This window comes from Centruroides vittatus, unplaced genomic scaffold (assembly GCF_030686945.1).
Source record: "Centruroides vittatus isolate TY-2023 unplaced genomic scaffold, ASM3068694v2 scaffold_1519, whole genome shotgun sequence".
In the NCBI taxonomy this organism is placed as follows: domain Eukaryota; kingdom Metazoa; phylum Arthropoda; class Arachnida; order Scorpiones; family Buthidae; genus Centruroides; species Centruroides vittatus.
The window spans coordinates 824,172-843,659 of NW_027122682.1; the positions used below are offsets into that span (position 1 = coordinate 824,172).

The window sequence follows — 19,488 nt, forward strand, 5'->3', positions numbered from 1 at the left end:
TTTATGAATGGTACTAGGAAAATGGTGTTTGGTATCTTGGTACTGAAACAAGTAAAAAGGCACTAGATTAGTACAAAAGTACTAGGTGGAACAACATTGGTGCCGTCTTTAGCCTTGATTCTGTTACTCGGCGTCGCCGCTAGAGGCGTCTCGATCTAGTTTCGCCGTTTCTTCCACTAGCTCTATATCGAAACTCCTCCACCAACGCTAAGCAATATCTATATTGATTTAACGTTCACCAGAAATCTCGATGTATCTTGTATACCATTTGTATCGTACTTTTCGTATCACAGACATATCATTAATAAAATTATAACACACTAATTATTTGTTTACTTGATATTTTTTTCTGAACCCGACAAAAGAAAAATGTTGCCATCATAAATAAAACATGGAGATCCGAAGGACTTATTACTGTTAAGGAATGATTATGACATACATACAGTTGACCCCCCTATAACACGGTAGATAAGTTCCATGTTATATGAATCCGTGTTGTACGAATCACTTAAATCATGAGCCAATCACAGCCCGTGTGCCGGGCTGTGATTGGCTCATGTATCGTACAGTACAACACGGATTCATATAACATGGAACGTATCTACCGTGCTATAGGCGGGTCTACTGTATAATACGCTCAAAAAAAAAAAAAAAAAAAAATTACCCGTTAAAGTACACGTATTTGCGTAAAACACGTGGCCGTGTCCCCGACACAGCCACACCCCATTTTTTTTTTTAATTTTGAAATGTTAAATATAAATTTAAGAAAATAAACTGGCATAAGTTAGCACTTTACGTTTACTTTGCTTAATTAATGCCAAACTACAATTAATGCTCAGACAATATATATCAATTTGAAACTGTAATAGTTGATTTATTCATATTAATATAATAATAACGATTAATATAATTAATAATATTTATTTAGTTAATTTTAGCGAATCTCGTTTCAAAAGCAGAATTTACAGAAATGAATGACGTATAAGCAATTTATTAATTTTTGGTTGGCAACAGTTTAAATAACCTGTATTCTTACTCCCTCTAGTGGTCGGAAAATCTATTATAATAAACAGATTCAGTGACGTGTTGTAAGTGGAGGAATGTATTGTGATTATGGATAAGCTCGATCATGATCAAGAAGAAATATGTGCAGATTTAAATTGTACAACAAGTAAAACTGATATGAGAGAGCGTTTTAGCTTTCCTGAAGAAAGTACTTTGTAAGTTCAGAAGTTTCTGAGAAATTAGAAAGTAGTTCTGAACAAATCATGTTTCAATGCTTTTTTCAGTTCATTTTATTATTATTAGAGAATTTTGGTTCAGTTGGAGACATTTTCTTTCCAAATGGATAGATCAAACCTGACTATCCAAAAGGCCAAAACATGTCAGATCCTTAGCACTGGTTATTTCGGTTAATGTTACCCTAGGTATCGAGATGGCAGCTCGTCTCCGATCCCAGCAATCAGAAGACGGAACAATGGGGACGAACGTTCTAACCTAACCTATTCTAATAAATTACCATAATTATTAGAATAGGTTAGGTTAGAATGTGTGTCCCCACTGTTTTCTTTCTTTTGATTGCTGGGATTGGAGATGAGCCGCCATCTTGATACCTAGGGTAACATTAACTGTTATTTCTATCTCTAAATTTTCCATAGGCTGTTTTCCAGTATGGTTGTGCCATTACTGTAATCATCTATGATTATTTATTGTTACAAAAGGGATTAGAAACTCCTGCTTTTACTCGCAAACCTCGTACAAAAACAAGTTTACACGATTGATTTTTCCTCAAGTTATATATAATAAAACAGTTTTGAATTATCCAGGAAGCACATTTCGTTTGTTATATCCCCTGTGTGTAGAGTTATCGTATGTCTGATTTTTTGGGATTTGTCGTATTTGGAATGTTTCGTCCCGATTGGAAAGTTTTTTAAAATATGCCCATTTCTATTTGAAAATATTCTTATTTGTATTAAAAAAAAGTGAAATAAGAATTGTTAGTGATATATGTTTTGGTGTTGTTGATGTATATGCCACCTTTAGTCATGTGCTTGCCTATAGAAATCTAGTATGTGCATTGTGTTTTTTTGGCCTTGTTTATGGCTGTGTGATGGCCTGAACATAAGTGATGGTAGAGGAATCGATGGATTCTTACAATAATTGGTAAGATATAACCTCTGAATGTGGGATTTGCACCTACAGAGTTATAGACCCTCCTGCACAAGCAAAAAAGTCAATGAACCGTACCTATACGTGCAACCCTTTGCTAAATATTCATTCCAAAGTTCAGCTTTTACTGTGAACAAGTAATACTGCTTATTCTCCATGCAGAGCATCAGGCAATGCACATACTATCTCGTGCCTTGATCTGCTCTGCATGCACTTCGGTGTCGCTCACACCTCTGTGCCCATGTAGGCAAATCTCACACCCCCTAAAACTATAACATCAAGTAAGTCATGAACAGTCAAGTGGGCTACTCAAAGCCAGGATAATAACAGCTAAATAGTTAAATAGAGCAATGCAACTCCCAATTGTGTGCAGCCTGGAAGTAGGCTGATTTCAGGGGGCTGTATCTTGTGAAAAGTCTTGAAGGAAGTGGAAAGTCTTGAAATATAAACCCTGCCTGAAAGTCTTTCTATGAAATATAAACCCCCCCTCCTCTCTTATGTCATACACCCCTTCCCTCTACACACGTGTTCAGCAATCCTGTGTCTTCTCAGCAGTTTGTTGCCTGACAATGCCCATTTAACATGGGTGAAAACGTTTGCATTTTGTGTATAATTTTCTTGCTGGTTTGTTAGGTTTTTGCAGTTCTTTTCCTTTGACTTTTTTATTCCTAAGTTTACAGCTCTGATAAGATACTAACTGTCTTATTCAGAGGTGTAACTATACTCAAATCATCAATATTGAATCAATGGTTATATCTGGACATAGTATAGTTGTTATTATTTTCTATTCTTTCTGCTCTGTGGGTACTAAAAGGACCTCTGCTTTTAATTGTGTCCATCAAGGGTTTGGCCAGTTAGGCAATGGGAAACCTGGTTTTCTAACAAAAACTTTGTTGAAATACTATACGTCAAACAAATATTGATTCAAAGTATAATAAAAAATGTTCAATAATTAATAATTCAATAAAATTATTCACTTCTTTTCCAGAGTAGCTACTGCCTATCTAATGTGGGTACTCTTTGATATTTAAAATGAAAACACCACCTTTCACAAATTTCCAGCAACAAATTTAATCGTACAAAAACTGATTTGATCAGCCTTCTTCAGTTAATCGAACAAAAATAAAAAGAATGAACTAATAATACAAATTTACAAAAGCAAGAGAACGGAAAGATTTTTGCGGTTGCGCAGACAATCTAATCTTATTAGTTCATTCTTTTTATTTTTGTTCGATTAACCGAAGAAGGCTGATCAAATCAGTTGAAAACATTTTTATACGATTAAATTTGTTGCTGGAAATTTGTGAAAGGTGTTGTTTTCATTTTATTTTACCAGTTCCAGTAAGTTCTGTATTTTACCTTTGATATTTATCACATCTCTATGGTTTTGAACTTACGACAAACTTACCTTTGCACTTCTCTTTGTAACATGGCAATTCTTAATCTTTGCACAGGCATATCTCAGAAGTTAACTGCCATATTACAAGATATTTAATAAAATAATGCTTCTGACAGATTCATATGTTATACTGATTTATTTGACCAGAGACATATAAGGTGGGGCTGAAATGATATTAACTTTTAATAGATAGTAAATAATTTTAATGAAATGTCAACAGAAAGTTAAATGTTAAAAAAGTTATTTTATTCGTTATTAATACACATTATCAATAAGTGTATAATTACATATACATTAGACCCCAGGTGCTACAAATGGCTCTGCATTCACTAGTTTATGCTTATATAACTTCCAGCACATTGAATATTCAATCGCAAATTTGTTTTGCTTCATTCAGACACCCTCCTCAGGTGAAATAACAAGAGTTATAGTTTTACTGAGCTCCCAAATGTTCTAAGCTATTTCAAGTATCCTGTTCTAGGCATTCTAAAAATTAAAAAAACAAATTCCAGTTGTGTTCAGTCAATAAGAATTTGAATAATTCTCAAGGGTTCTAAGATTTATTTTTGAAAAATTTTCCAGTTGTCGATTGTGTGCCAAGTATTTGATCACATTTTTGGTATATATAAATATATATGGAATATTTATTTATCTATGAAAAGAATAACAAGTAATATTGAAAGAAATGAAGAAATATGAATTAGTATTCATTATTCATTTACTTGTGGATGTAACAAAGGTTGCCAGACGTCCCAGTTTAAACTGGATCATCCCAACGAACTTATTGATAATTAAATCCCAACACTATCAAAAATTCTGTACAGATGTCGACTTTACATATTTAAATCTTATGCAAAACCAGAAAAGTCAAATTTTATATTTAAGAATGTATCATATATAAGTTATAGTTAAACTCCATGCAAGTTTAGTTTGATTGTTGCCATTTCCACTTGGTAGTGATTTCTAAAATAGATATTTTAAGAACATTGTCAATTAATATTTTGTCGTTGGTTTGTGACCCTTGGCTATCTATCATTATTTGATTTACGATTTTGTGTGGTTTGGTAGCATTCTCCAAAATAAAAGAATTTGAACGAAACAGTAGTATTATATAATTTGATACTGAAATATATAATACAAAGCTCAGTATTGATTCTTTTCTCTACTTAGAAATTTTAAAATTTAGATTATAAGAAAATTAAATGAGTATTTTGAAATTGTCAGTTCTAGATGTATGGCTGACTTACATGTTTAAAAGGTGAAGAAAATTGCTTATGTCAGTTTCACTATACGCTACGTCGGGGCCGTGCGTTAGATTTTCTCAATATGATGCAAGTCTTCGAAATTCCACCTCTTAAATGCCGCTTATGCTGCCCCCTTACGGTGCTGCCTGGTGCGGCTGCCTCTCTGCATCATAGCACGGCATGGCCCTGTGCTACGTTACTTTCTAATAGAAACTTACAGATCTATTCTTAAAAATTTTAAATTATCAAATCCCCTATAATAGTACTGTACTGTTCTCTAATGTAACAGTACAGTACTATGTGTACTGTTACATTAGAGAATATTGTTTGTTGATTTTGTTTCCTATGCTACCTTGTATATTTACGTACAAATAATGTTATCGATAAAATGATGATAGAAATGATGTTAGAAATGTTATTGATAAATGGTGTTACGTGCCTAACGCCTAACTCTAGTGCCAAATTTATTTCTAATCTATAATCATTTATCTAAAATTTAGCTTGATCATTTATGACAGTTGTTGGTGTATTTCCTAAAAATAAAGATTATTGAGAAAACAAATTTTTGTTTTTATTTGTGAAAATGTTTTAAAAATGGAATGTGCTTTTTGATGTTTGTTTGAAAGCTGTAAACATTAAAACTTTAGACTTGTTTCTTTTATTTAAGATTAAATACCACAAGTATAAAATGCCCATTAAGGCAATTTAATACCTAAACCTTATGGGTTTCTTTCTATGTTTGGTAAGCACACTTGACCCTTAAATTTGGACATTGAAGACTAGCAAAATATGTTATATAAAGGAAATTATTAAGGAATGTTCAATAATCAGGCTATAAAGTTAATTTTAATATGTTTTATTATAGGAAAACCAATCAAGATATGTATAATCTCTCTATTCACCGGAACTTGTAATAATAAAAGAAACCCTTCTAACCTAACCTTCTAACCTAACTAAGAAGAGCCCAGGAGGGGCTGTGAAAACGTTTGCTAATCTGTAAATAGAACGAAGCGATTCTAAAAATAGAACCACACCGGGTAAAAAAGGTTAGAAGGGTTTCTTTTATAATCAAGATATGAATAAATTATTATAAAATTTACTATTTAAATATTAAAAAATATCAGATTCGTTGATATGTCGAATTTTATTACAGTAATAATTTTGTATCTTACTGGAAATCTAAGGGTTTTGAAGTGATACTTATATGTACCGGTATTTACTACAGAAAGTTGTATTTGTTTTTTCTTTTTATAATACTGTATTCTCTAAAAATTCTTTTAATGAAATAAAAATTTTGTATTCTAATAGAAGTAATAATAATTTTGATATTTTAGTAAAATTAATTAAACATAATTAATAATTAACATTTTCAGATGATGATGATGTATTTATTTTCACATTTTATAACAAAACAATTAAAGATTATTAAAGTTTTTGTTATATAATAACTCAAAAAAGTCTGCATATAGCAGTTAAAGTCATCAAATGTCCTTTAAGATACACAAGATAACAGAACAGTCTATATTTATCAGTGGCGTAGCGAACATAACTGGCGCCCGACACTTTATTGGTGCCCCCTCTTCCTCCAGAAATCGGAAACAACAAAAGGTCTCCAAGACAAACTAGTCTTGGAGACCATTTGGGTGCCCCTCTGCGAGTGGTGCCCGGTGTTACTTGGTTGTGCCCAGCGGTACCAAGTATGCACTGTATATTATGTGTGTGTTAAATAAAATGAATGAATGAATGAAAGTGGTGCCCGGTGCATGATATATCCCCCTCGCTACGCCACTGATATTTATTATAATTGTCTATATACACACTACATATTAAGGTAAAAAGTAATTAACACTGTAAGATAGTAAACAATATTAAGATACAGAAATTTAAAACAAAAAAGTCTGCATAAAATACAGACTAGAATAAACTTAATCAAATTCATGTTAGTGTTTTGTAGCAAATCTTTTTGTCTAATAACTTCTAAACATTTTTTATTGACAAAACTAGTTTTCAAGTGTCATCTATTTTATATCGTTCTTCTTGCAAGGTAGCTTTTAGTGTAGCTTTAATACTATGGTTTTGTATTTGTTCTAATAAACCCCACAAATATTCTATGGGGTTAAGGTTGGGTGATTGTGGATTATACACAGTTGTCTTTGAGCATTATGCTATAACCATTCTCGCACAATAGGTGAAGAATGTTTGGGGTCTTGGATTATGAAGCTATTTGCTAATCTCAATTTCTGCATGCTACTTTTTAAATTTTTCTTTAAAATATTTAAATCATATCTGTTCATTGCATTGTTGATGAATTTTAATGCTGCGACTCCACCTGCTGCCACACCATTTCATTACCACTCCATATGTAACAGTAACACTTGTATTCTTTGCTTGAAATTGTGTCGGGCTTTTGCCACAAACATTCTCTTCTGTCGGAACCAAATATATTAATTTTGCTTTTATCACTGCTTGATAAATGAGGGTAATCCCGTTAGTACAGCTGGTGCCAGTTCACAATACTCTTCACATTTTTTGCATTTTATAGTAATTTTTTATATAAACATTATTAGTGTATACAACCAAATTTGGTTATAATATACATGATGGGACTAAATGCATTTGCTTGTTATACTACTTGTGGTCAAAAAGTATTTGGAATGGTTTGTTTAAACTTCACGCTTACAAGAGAACACGTATTGTATTTTTATCATTTGGTACAACTTTCATTGACATCTAACAGCAGTCCTTATGTCATTGTCTGTTTTCATTTGTTAATAAATGCTTGTTTTGTGTGTAAAGGAGTTTTGTGCTGGCAATTTTTCAAAATGTTGAGTGTGAGCAAAGAACATGGATTAGATTTTGTTTTTGCAATGGAATTACTGTTACAAAAATGCTGGAAATGTTGCAAAAATCTTTTGGTGACAATAATCTATCAAACAAGAGTTTTTGAGTGGTACAAGATGTTTGAGGAAGGCAGAGAACACATCAAAGATGAACCGTGCTCTGGTAGATCATCAACTTCCACTGACAAACAACATGTTGTTTGAGTCAGAGATTTGGTGCTGAATGATTGTCATTTAACAGTTAGGGATATTATTGAACACGTTCTGGTATCATTTGGATCTTGTCAAGCATTTTAAAAGATCATTTGAGTTTGCAACACATCGCTTGTCGAGTTGTCCTGAAAATGTCGAATTTTTTCCAAAACAACTTGTTCAAGTGGCCGAGGAAATGCTTTCTTAAGGTGAATTGTTCTTAAAATGCATCATGCAGGCGATGAAACATGGACACCAAAACAGCTTGGCAATCAAGCGAATGGCACTCAAAAGGTGAAGCAAAATTGAAAAGACCACATCAAAGTCAGTCAAAAATCAAGGTCATATTAACTGTTTAATTGTCATGATGTTGTGCATAATGAATTCCTTCTAACTGGTCAATCTGTCAACAAAGAATATTGTGCGAGTGTTTTGTGTCGTTCGCATGAAGCAATTTGTAGAAAATGACCTTATTTGTGGCAAGAAAACTTAGAGATTTTGTACTGTGATAATACACATGCTCACAATGCTCTTTGTTTGTGAAGTTTTGGCCAAAAATTCAAGAATTATGGTTCCTCAAACTCTGTATTCACCTGATATAGCACCACACGACTTATTCCCAGGGATGGAGAGTCGGAATCTTTTTACGGGAGTCCGAGTTGATTTTTAAAAAAATGCCGATTCAGGAGTCTGGAGTCACGTATTTTTCCACCGACTCCCTACTTCTTCCTGTTTCCTTGACCAAAATTTCTGTTTTGTGGTCTCCATTTTGAGTTGATTGATGCTCTAAAATAAAGTTTGCTGTCATTCCGGAAGGGGTTTCACGAAAACAACTTTAAGGAGGATTTTTTTCCAATCCTCAAAATAGTTTCGAGGACTGGAAAAAATATTGGCGTAAGTGCATTGCAGTGGGAGGAGATTATTTTGAAGGATATGAAATAAATTTTGATGAATAAATTCAAATCTTGCATTTTATTGAACCATTCCAGATACTTTTTGATTACAGGATAATTGTTACTTTCTATATCTATTTTCAGTGATTTACCTTCTATCACTAATAATCAACTATACGTAATTTGTATTTTTTGTAACTATTTGACCCAATACAATAAAATCTCAAAATAAAATGAAGTTTTCTAACTTGTTTATCAATATTTTTTAACGTATGATATTGTATCTAGAAATGATTGAGTCATTTTTGTTACAAAGTATATCTTGATGTTGAACTCTGCAAATTTTTCTAGTCGTATTTTCTAGTATTGGCCCATCAATTAGAAATTTGACATTTCATCGAAATAAAAATCATTATATCCATGTTTCTTTGATATCTGTAAGAATACATTTTCTGATTTTTAGTATCAGGATGTTATTCTCCAGCATATTTAAATGGACATCCTTATTTTCCCATACTCCTGAAGACAAGTTGAAATTTTCTGCGCACTTACAAATTTTTTAATCCATCCATAATTTAAATTTTTTCACAAATCGTGAAGCATTTTCTTCTTTTAGATGGCGTATTTATTGTGAAATAAAACTGAAAAATAAAGGGTAAATTTAAAAATGAGTCATAAAAAGGGTCACGAGACACTTTTAACATTATTTCGACAACTTGGTACATGGTTTTTCCATTCATTAAGTAGCCTACTACCAGCAGCGCCGCTAGCTGTTTGAGCATCCGTGTGCAATACCGATTATGCCGCCCCTGTTTAACTATAACTACCTATGCCGAGCTTGCCAGCAATACCAATTTGCCGCCCGCGTGTGGTGCACGCCCGCTTACTGTGGACCTGCCTACTACAATACACTATTTATATGAAAATATGTGACTGAAAACAAAATGAAGATTTGCATGAAATAACACTGAACTTGTTATAACCGTTTGACTATATTAAATAACTAAATAATAATTTAAAAATTTCATTAAGAATAATTGATGATAAAACAAAGGAAAATGCTGATGTTTAAATTAATACAGAGCAAATTAATAATTTTTTTTTGTTCTTTTATTAAAATGGCTGATGGTATTTTACACATTAAAAAAAAATACATTGAAGAAATTAAAATTGTCTTCACATCTCTGTTAAGATGTGAAAACGAATTTAGTATTTTCAATGTATTTTTAATAAGAAATATCTAAAAAATAAGTAGACAACACTTAAATCGACTACAAAGATGTGTCAAGGACTGAATTTTGACACCTCATATGATTAGAAGGAAACACAATGGTATTGAGTTTGTTTGCCTGCTCAATGGTTTGGAATTAAATGGAAGCTTGAGGGATTAAATTTTAAGATTTTGGAATTTCACACAAAGTTTGTTTTTTTAATGCATTTAGTAATTAGTGCACCAATGAGCCAGATTGCTCAGAAGTACTTGGATCTTGTTATTTTTACTAATTTGAGTGAGTTCTCAAGAAAACCAATGTTTTGTGGATTGAAAAGGTTAGAGATAGGTGTTGATTTAAAACAAACTTATTATTTTTTTGATTAATGTTTTTGGCACATGCTTTTGCAGTAGTTTGTCTGGTAACAGTACAAGAATTTCACCTTTAGTGTCACAGTACAAATGCCCCATCTATTCCTCTTAATCATTTTCTTGTTTTCTGAAAACGAAAAAATAGAGATGAGTTTTTATTCCATTATTCCAGGCACTGTTATTCAGTGGTATATCTGCTTTGAGCACATTAACATTTTCAAAGTAAATGTGCTGATACCCAAGACACTTGGCAAAGAGCATCAAAGGAATCCAGCCACTTCTTCTAGAACCCAACACTTTGAGTTCTCGGATGAATTTTTGGTTAGAACTAGGACAGTACCTTATTACCTTTGAACCTCTAACTTCCTAACTTATTATTTTTTCTTAGCAGGAAATGGTGAAAGATTGGGTAGACAGAAATAGAATACCTGTGGCAACATTACATAGTTTCACATATCTAAAAGCCTTTTACCGGTGCGCGTATCATCACTCTAAACCAAGCGCATTCCGTTAGGGAATCGTTACCTGATGAAGAACCGTTAAGGTTTGAAAACGTTTGTAGTTTCTTGGTTTAGAGAAACTGTACTGTTCTCCGGTGTAGATATTCTAACATCTTTCGCAACATTATATGTTAGCTTATAACAATATATGAGTGATTAGACTTATGGCTTCATTATCTACCAGACTGTAAGAAACTAAATGTCAGAAACACATCATCTCTTCACACACTTCTTTTGCTCAAATAGAAATTGGCATTAATCTATAATCATAGAGGGTGCCCCACATAAATAAAACTGGGTTGCTTTAAATTATGAAATTATATATTTATTTAAAGAATATAATCAAACAGAATTTTGTCATTTGGAATAGTGAATGGAAGTGGCTTAACCATCCTTGGCTTCCTTCTAGTTACAGGCCTGCTGAGATATACTTCAAGATTATTTTTAGAATGGTTGAAACTGATACTGAATAGCTGTATGTTAGCTTGAGTTTGCTTTAGTATCCTGAAAATAGCAAACTAAAGAAATCTAATTACCTTTTAGCTGACTACTACAGATGGAAATCTGTCATTTATTACAGATTATTCTGTACCCTATGCATCTATGCATACTTTGGACAATGACATCACAGCAACTAAACACTGGTTTAAATGTGATATTTACTAGAGATGATAAAAGGAAGCACTTTGTTTTGATGGGGAGGAAAAGTAAGTTTCAGGAGGGTTTAAGCTATTACATCCAAGAAACTGAATGTGAGGAGGTGGATGACCATTTACCTTATGTCAAATATTGGTTGTCTCAACTAGTGACTCGTGGACATTCTTAACCTAGCCACTTGGCTTTAAATTACACAGGGTGTAAAAACTGGACTGCCTTAAGCTATTAATATTGGTTATGCAAGTTTCTATAATATTTTGAGAATAAAACTAAGTTTTCAGAATGTCTTTCTCTAATTTTGTTATTGTTCCAGTTTTATGAAACTATTAAGGGCGTGACTGCCTGCGTACGCCACCCGTCGCGCCCTTACTATCTTCAGAGAATAGAGACCACTTGCCTTGAAACATTGCTAATTCAGCTTGTAATTATCCTGCTTCCAGTCTTCCAATTGCACTCGTCTTAAAGTCATGTAGGTGAAGGTAATGAGCCATTATTCCATTAACAGTCAAAGTTGAACTTCAGTTACCGAGTCCTGTTAAGAAACAATTTTTATAAAGGTTGATGAGGTAATGTCCTATTTTGCATAATTTTTCCCATCATTCTTGATATCATCTTCTGTCATATCTTAAAACAAATTCTCCAATCTTAAGCCTGGACTTTTATACTCTGTTTTGTGGGCTCTAGCCAAGCCTATTATGATTTTGGGTTTGGCCAGGTCCACAATGGGATAGCTGGGTGGCAAAGGACAGGGCCTAATGCATCTGGAAGGGCCACTTCCTGAAAAATTCCTGGGATTTTTTGACCTGTTTGGATTTGATCCTGGGTCCTGGTAGGCTGCCACCTTATCCACTCAGTCATCTGATTGTCAAATGTTAAATCTGGTTTTCAAGGATCATATATTGAATTTAAATTTATCCATCATTCACTGAATTGCTTTTCTAGATGGGACTTAATGCATAAGAATGCACTGATAAAGTTGCATGTATGATGATCCACATTATTCACTAATAATTTGATATGAAGTAAAAGTTAAGAAATAATGTCTTGGCTAATTGGATCAGGTGATCCATTAAACTATTAATTGATAAATAATATTGTGAGAATAACAATTATCATTCTCACAATGTTATCCACCATTAATACTTTTTGCATCCATAATATATATTGTAAACCAGAAGATACAGTATACAATCTCATGAATAAAGACTTTGTGATCAGTGTAGAGTAATATGACTTTATTTATTAGTTAAAAGATTAATTCTTTTTGATTTAATTTTATTAGAATAACAAGTATATTGTTTATATTGACAGTTAATTCAATAAACAATGGACATAAATTAATTCAGTGTTTTTGAAAAGTGATGTGCCATAGAAGATTGTGCAGAGAAGCTTGTATGCAAAGCATCAGGGGCAAGTGTATAGTATACTAGTGATACATTGCATTGTTTTGGGTCTGTAATACTGCCAAATGGAAATTAATTGCACAAAATTCATATGCATGGTTGAATCACTTTCAACTAACCGTATGCCCATCCACATACTTCTGTAACTAACTTGTGTGCGGTGAGGATTGAACTTGTACTTAATGAATGAAATATTACCAGTTTTTTATTGTTCTTATGTAGTTTTATTCAAATAAAACTAAAAATAACAATCCTCACAACATACTGAAATGATGCATCATATAACCAGTAGACTACACTTTATAAATTTAAAAACTGGATGCAATAGTAAGCAACAGACTCAACACTAATAAAATCCAGCAAGAATTTTAATAAATAACTAACATTTTCAACTACATTCAGCAACCATCATCAAGTTCTCAAGCATTCAAATGGAATAACAATTTGAACATGAAAATTTTAAAAATTACAATAGGAATTTGATTGGATAAAACTTACATCATTGGTGGTTTCCATGAAATAAAAATTATTTATAATATTCAAAGTATGATCTCCAAGCTTGTGGTAGGCAGGCCCGCCGTAAGCGGGCGTGCACCGCACGTGGGCGGCACGTCCAGGGGTGGCAAATTGGTATTGCTGGCAAGCTCAGCGTAGGTAGTCGTAGTTAAACAGGGGCGGCATAATCTGTATTGCACACAGGCGCTCAAACAGCTAGCGGCGCTGCTGGTGGTAAGGTATTATTGTCCTTGAAATTTGTGGAGGTATTTGAATACTTAAGAAATTGATGATGACTGCTAAATGTAGTTGAAAACACTATTTATTTATTAGTTATTTATTAAAATTCTTGCTGGATTTTATTGGAGTTGAGTCTGCTGATAACTGGTTCACTATACACTTGCCGCTAACGCTTTGTAAACAAGCTTCTCCACGCAATCTCCTATGGTGTGTTAATTTTGAAAAACACTATATTAAAGCATGTAGATTTTCTAAATTTTTAATGTTTTTAAACTAATTAGTTTTATTAAAATTTGATTATTCTTTTTTAGATGTAAAGAATGGGTGCTGAATTGTTGTCGATACGATCTCTTAAATTACAGTACAAAATACCTTCACCAGAATTACAAATTATGTTCCATTCACTTTGAAGATAATCAGTTTTTTGATTCCAAAAGAAAATTGCTCAAACCAAATGCCATACCCACAAAATTTAATATTTCTTGTTCTCCAAGTAACACGGTTGAAACTATTGAGACAGATGAAGGTGTTGGACATTCGGAAGGTAATTTTATTTTCTGGGTTTAAGTAGAATTACCATTATTTATAGTTTTATATATTTAATGATTTGTAGCTTTAGATATACATAAAATATACACTTAAATGGAGTGTAAAAACAAAATAAAACATAAAAAAATCTTTTTGACCAACATCAATCATCATCAGGAACGTTCAGAGGATTATAGAATGCCATTATGGCATGGCACAATTGAATACTATTGGTAATGTATTCTTTTGTGCCATGCATTACAGCCAGAAGCATTCCTGATGATATAGAACACTTAACACAGTACTAGTGTTTTAAAGTCCTCTAAGCATTCTAGATGATGGATGTGATTGAAAAGAGCTAGAATTTTTTGTATTTTATGCTCTATTTAGTATTTCAGTTGCCCACCAGTGGCCGAGCGGTTCTGTTGCTAAACACTGGGAGTTTGGTTGCGGGTTCACGCCGCGCTCGGATGGGCTGGCCACGTGGAGTTTTCCGGGTTTTCTCCATGTTTGTAACACCCGAATAGGGGCCAGTTTCCTTTACAAGACCTCCTGGAAGGCATTTTCCCTCGTGTAACATCGCGCACCAGAGAAGGCAATGGGGAACCACTCTGGTTGTAACTTCCCCCAGGATACACCTTGGCAGCTTACTAACCACTTATTAACCTGTGCCAGGTGCTCGCCTATGTCAGGATTTCTGATATGGCAAGCAGAGAGAGAGTATTTCAGAGCTACCAGCAGTCTTTTTGATGCATGAGTCAGATCACAAATATGGCCCACATATCAATAGACTGCAATAAGTCAAAATACAATTTGATGGATTTTTTAATTGTACAGCTGTTATATATAACAGAAGAAAAGTATGGCAATTGGTCAAAAAATGACTCAAATACATTTTTGGACTCTGGGCCTTCAAAAATTGAGAAATTTGAAAATATTTGGAGGTTTTCAATATGGACGAGCCTGGTGTTGCTTGGGCAAAAAGTAACAATAGCAAAGATTAAGATTATTAGATTATACCCGTTTTCACCGGGTGCAAGAATTAGGTCCCCCCCTCTTCTGAGACTAATTAGAGAATTTTTAGATGGGTCTAAAAATATGTTTGACTTCCTGCAAAGACTGCATCCAAAATAGTACAGTAGAAGCCGAGTTCTTCGAGGTAATCCTTAACTTTCTCCCTCTCCCCCGCGGGGGAATTTCGAAAAATCCCTTCTTAGTGTACGTTCTCACGACGTATCGTGTACCAAATTTCAACTTTCAACTCCTAACTATACGGGCTTGCGTTTTATTACCATCATCAACCCATCTCGATTATATTATAGGATAAGCAATTTATGTAATGCCTCTATTGAATGGCATAAAAATCCTTTTGACTTTATATCTGATAACAACTTCTGGCTGTGTGAAGGAAGTCTTCATTGATGATATTGCCTAAAGTTAAGCAAAGTTGTTTGTGTGCTATCTATTGTATAATAGTTCAGAATGGTGAACTATAACAAGGACTGAGCAAACACACAAATATTAAAGTGACAATAACAGGAACCATGCTAGGAAGAAATTTGTAATTTTTATAGTTATTATTTTTGAATGTTGGTCGGTATTAACTGTATAATATTATGGCAGTTTTATCATCTTTATAATACTTGATAAATAACTACTAATGTACACTTGTGTTATTTATTGTAATTTGTAAATTTTAATTGTAAAATTGCTGTATGCACTGTCTTTAGTACTGTATAAATAATGTATTTATAAAAAGAACTAATTGAAAAGCAGGCAAATTTATAAAACAAAACAAATGAAATTACTAGAAAAAATGTAAATAAATTTAAATTAGATTATCTTTTCTGCAAAACAACACTAAAACGATTTCTATAGTTAAGTCGCAAAAAAGAGTTGCGATTAATTAAAAAAAATTGTAATTAAGGGTTCGAAAAATTCAGGCAAAATTAAAACACATTCTTGTAACAAAGTTTAACGAACTGCTAGTCCTTGTGCCCTCAGTTGGCTAAAATTGTCCCTTTAGAATATACGAATAGAAAACGTCATCAGTTGACAGACCCTGGTTCAGGTACAACCAAAATATATTTTATTTAATCATTTTACATTCTATAAATACTCATATTAATATTTATCTGTACAGATCATTTCACATATCTTGGCCAGGTTATGTGCAAAACTCTGTTGAGGCTCTGTAAGTTTTAAAAAGTTCAAGACCCCATTTTAGTAATGTACAGTGATCTTGTCAAAGGTTCGTCAACAGTCTGTTCACTTCACTGAGTAAATAGACTGGTCTCTGCTGATGTGCATTTTTATGGCATGGCCAAGGTTTGTGAAACAAGCTGATTCTAAGTTTTTTGACATGGTAAAACCTTGGTTATATGAGTAAAAGCTTAAAAATACTCTTATGTGAATAGCGTTAAAGTGAAATCATGTTTATAGGAATTGTCCACAAACCAAGCAGCCCAATTAAAGGGGGTAAGGAGTATGTCGGCAACCACCACGAACCACTGCAATGGGGAGGGGATCCGAGGCTGCTCGTACAGCCTATCCTTTTCTTAAAAGTATTGTTCTGATCTGCATATTATCTGTTGAAAGTGTGTTACAGACACAATGTTGTGTTGTAAAGGGAAATTATTAGCAGATGCAACTTTAGGAGCATCTTCCTCAAACACATTACAAATTCTTTTTACTGTTTATATGACATGATATCCTTTAAACCAGCAAATATATTTTAATATAAATATGCTATGACGAGCGCTTTCGATCCTAATTGGGATCTGCTTCAGGTCAGAGTTCGAATATTTAATCGTTCCAGCAATTCTAAAATTTTAAATCATTCCTTTAGCATTCTAAATTTTTTATCGAATGTTTTTACCCGAAGCAGATCCCAATTAGGATCAAAAGTGCTTGTCATAGCATATTTATATTAAAATATATTTGCCGGTTTAATTTTGAAGGTTTTGTTGGTGTTAATGAAACATCAAACACCTTCTATCGCTGAGAAATGTTTATGAAATGAAACACTGTTGTGTTCAACCTAATAGAATAGGCCATCTTACACCTGAAGATGGCTTATTATTCTATTAGGTTGAAAACGTTAGTGTTTCGTTTAATAAACATTTCTCAGTGATAGAAGGTGTTTGATGTTTCATTAAGTGTTTAAAAAGGCCGAGTTTGAGATTTCGTTTGTTGGTGTTATTTACTTATTAACCATGGCATCCGAGAAGTGTGTAGAATTAACAAAGCCTAAGAAGAAGGCTGTAATATTGATAGTTGTGGTGAAAAAGGAAGTTTTCGTGAAGTATGAAAGTGGTACACCACGGCTGATCTGGCGGCCATGTTTAAGATGCCAATGTTGACAGTATGTGACCAATAAATGCAATTTTCATTTATTATACAATGTTTATTGTTTTCATGCTTTAATTTATTATTAGGGCATTAAATTGTGTTATTTTTACCTTAAATTATGTGTATTTTCTGTTTTAATTTAATCAGATTGGGTATTGTTTAGGGTCAAATTAATTCGCTTTCTAAATGTTTGAATTTTCTTATCTAGTGTGCAGGCTCGTACAAAAAAGAATAACAAGGCTACGAGCCCGTGCACTAAATAAGAAAATTCAAATGTTTAAATGTTCCAAAACAAAGAAAGTGAATTTGATTTCTATAACAAACTATTATTTCTAATGGGAAAAATTGATTTGCACTTTGAATGGCCTCCTGGAACAAATTAAATTCGAAGTACGAGACACCGCTGTAATGGGCTACTTGTTTGCGGACATTCCCTAAGTACGTGTCGTGCAAGGATTGTCACAATTCTCTAATCAGAACAAAACTGTGTTATTGAAGTACCATGTTATACAGGGTTTTGCCTGTATATACATTTGTAAATTTGAGTTTATGCCAAATATATCTAAAGCCAGGTTACATGATAATCATCTGCATAACGAACAGAAGTTTGAGTCCCTTTCTGGGCCGGTTTAGTCTTCGGGAATTTTCTATATAATTTAATTAAAATTCAAAATTATTAATCTGAGGTAGTTAAGCTATAAGCTTTATATTAAATTCTGTAATTTAATTAATTAAATCAATTCTAATCCAAAAACAAGTAAACGGCAAAGCCGTTCTTGGATGCAAATCTTGCACTCGCGCCTCTTTGTAGAAACAGTCTCAGCATTTTGTATTTTATTTTGACCGGTTCTCGGTCCCCCGACTATCTACAAGTCTGGTTTATTTTATGTACGCACGATTTGGGTACCAAATACTCTGTGCCAAATTGTAACTCCTGACATGTACTCCTTCATACCTCTAAGGTGTGCTGCCATTGACAGCAGCGCGATTTTAGAGACGAGACTATGTCTCGTCAATAATCTGATTTTTAGATACGTATGGCTGTTTACATAGTGCTGCGAGTTAAATATACTCATAGATGTAAACATATAATGAGTTATTGCACACTAATCTTTACTTTGACTTTTTATGCGAATATTAAATGAAACATTCTTCATTTAATGTTTAAAATATATTTTTTTTGTTTTTTCATTTTACAGCATCAGACGAAGAGGTGTTTGTTTCAAGAAAATGTAAAAAGAGAAGAAAGAAATGTACAAATTCTTTATTTTCCCATACTTCCTATTTTCAAATCAAAAAACAATGCGTTTTCAGATGTTCCGACTGTGATCAAGTGTTTGCCTATAAGTGGAATTTGAAGAGACACATGAAATTACACACTAGTCGAACTCCTTTTGCGTGCGACGTTTGTGATAAAAAGTTTATCGTGTATCGTAGTTTTAACAGACACGTGTCGTCTCACATTGGAGAGAAACCATTTTCCTGCAATATATGCGAAGAAAAATTTCCTAGAAGTTATATTTTACGAGAACATTTATTGAATCACATTTCTCAACAGTAAATGAAATTTTTCATAATTATTAAGTGTAAATGTATTGTAAAGTATTTATTATTTGAAGTTTCCTTTTAATAAAAATTCTTGTTTTTTTGTACGAAACATCTATTTGAATTTTGATTGATAATTATAAACAATGATTTATTATTCTTTTTTTTTCTTCAAAAAAATAAAAACTGGTTTCATTTTACTCGACATTGATCATCCAGTTTATACCGTAAATAAAGTAAAGTAGCCAAACTCTTCACAAATTCTATGGCGTAACAAGCATAACCGGTTCATCAGATCGGATTCAGTGTTGTCAAACTCTTCAGGCTACTACAATACTTTCATTTAATCATTCTGTGTGCTCATTTGTTGACACAGCTGTTTGACCAATTGCTACAGAACTCGCCAGTTACGTTAACGTACTTGTAATTGTCGGAACGTAGTGACGACTA

At 33.1% G+C, this 19,488-nt stretch overlaps 2 protein-coding genes across 2 annotated transcripts in view; one reads left to right on the top strand and one right to left on the bottom strand.

Annotated features, from left to right (window-relative positions):
* Positions 1-178: 178 nt before the first annotated feature.
* Positions 179-19,488, bottom strand: part of DCP2 (decapping protein 2) — a 208,154-nt gene continuing 188,844 nt past the window's right edge. The window contains exon 2 of the mRNA XM_067285118.1: positions 179-193. The gene's annotated coding sequence lies outside the window, so the exon portion shown is untranslated. The remainder of the gene's footprint in view (positions 194-19,488) is intronic.
* Positions 1,054-19,111, top strand: LOC136987361 (zinc finger protein 740-like). The gene is made up of 3 exons (XM_067285093.1): positions 1,054-1,220; positions 13,926-14,158; positions 18,693-19,111. The coding sequence occupies exons 1-3, from the start codon at positions 1,114-1,116 to the stop codon at positions 19,052-19,054; spliced, it is 702 nt and encodes a 233-aa protein (XP_067141194.1). The 5' UTR covers positions 1,054-1,113; the 3' UTR covers positions 19,055-19,111.

What these genes read in the sequence shown, in the direction of transcription:
- LOC136987361 (XM_067285093.1), top strand. Translation starts at nt 1,114, where the DNA reads ATGGATAAGCTCGATCATGATCAAGAAGAAATATGTGCAGATTTAAAT. An exon ending in TTTCCTGAAGAAAGTACTTT is followed by an intron (nt 1,221 to 13,925) that starts GTAAGTTCAGAA and finishes ATTCTTTTTTAG; the next exon opens with ATGTAAAGAATGGGTGCTGA. An exon ending in AGGTGTTGGACATTCGGAAG is followed by an intron (nt 14,159 to 18,692) that starts GTAATTTTATTT and finishes TTCATTTTACAG; the next exon opens with CATCAGACGAAGAGGTGTTT.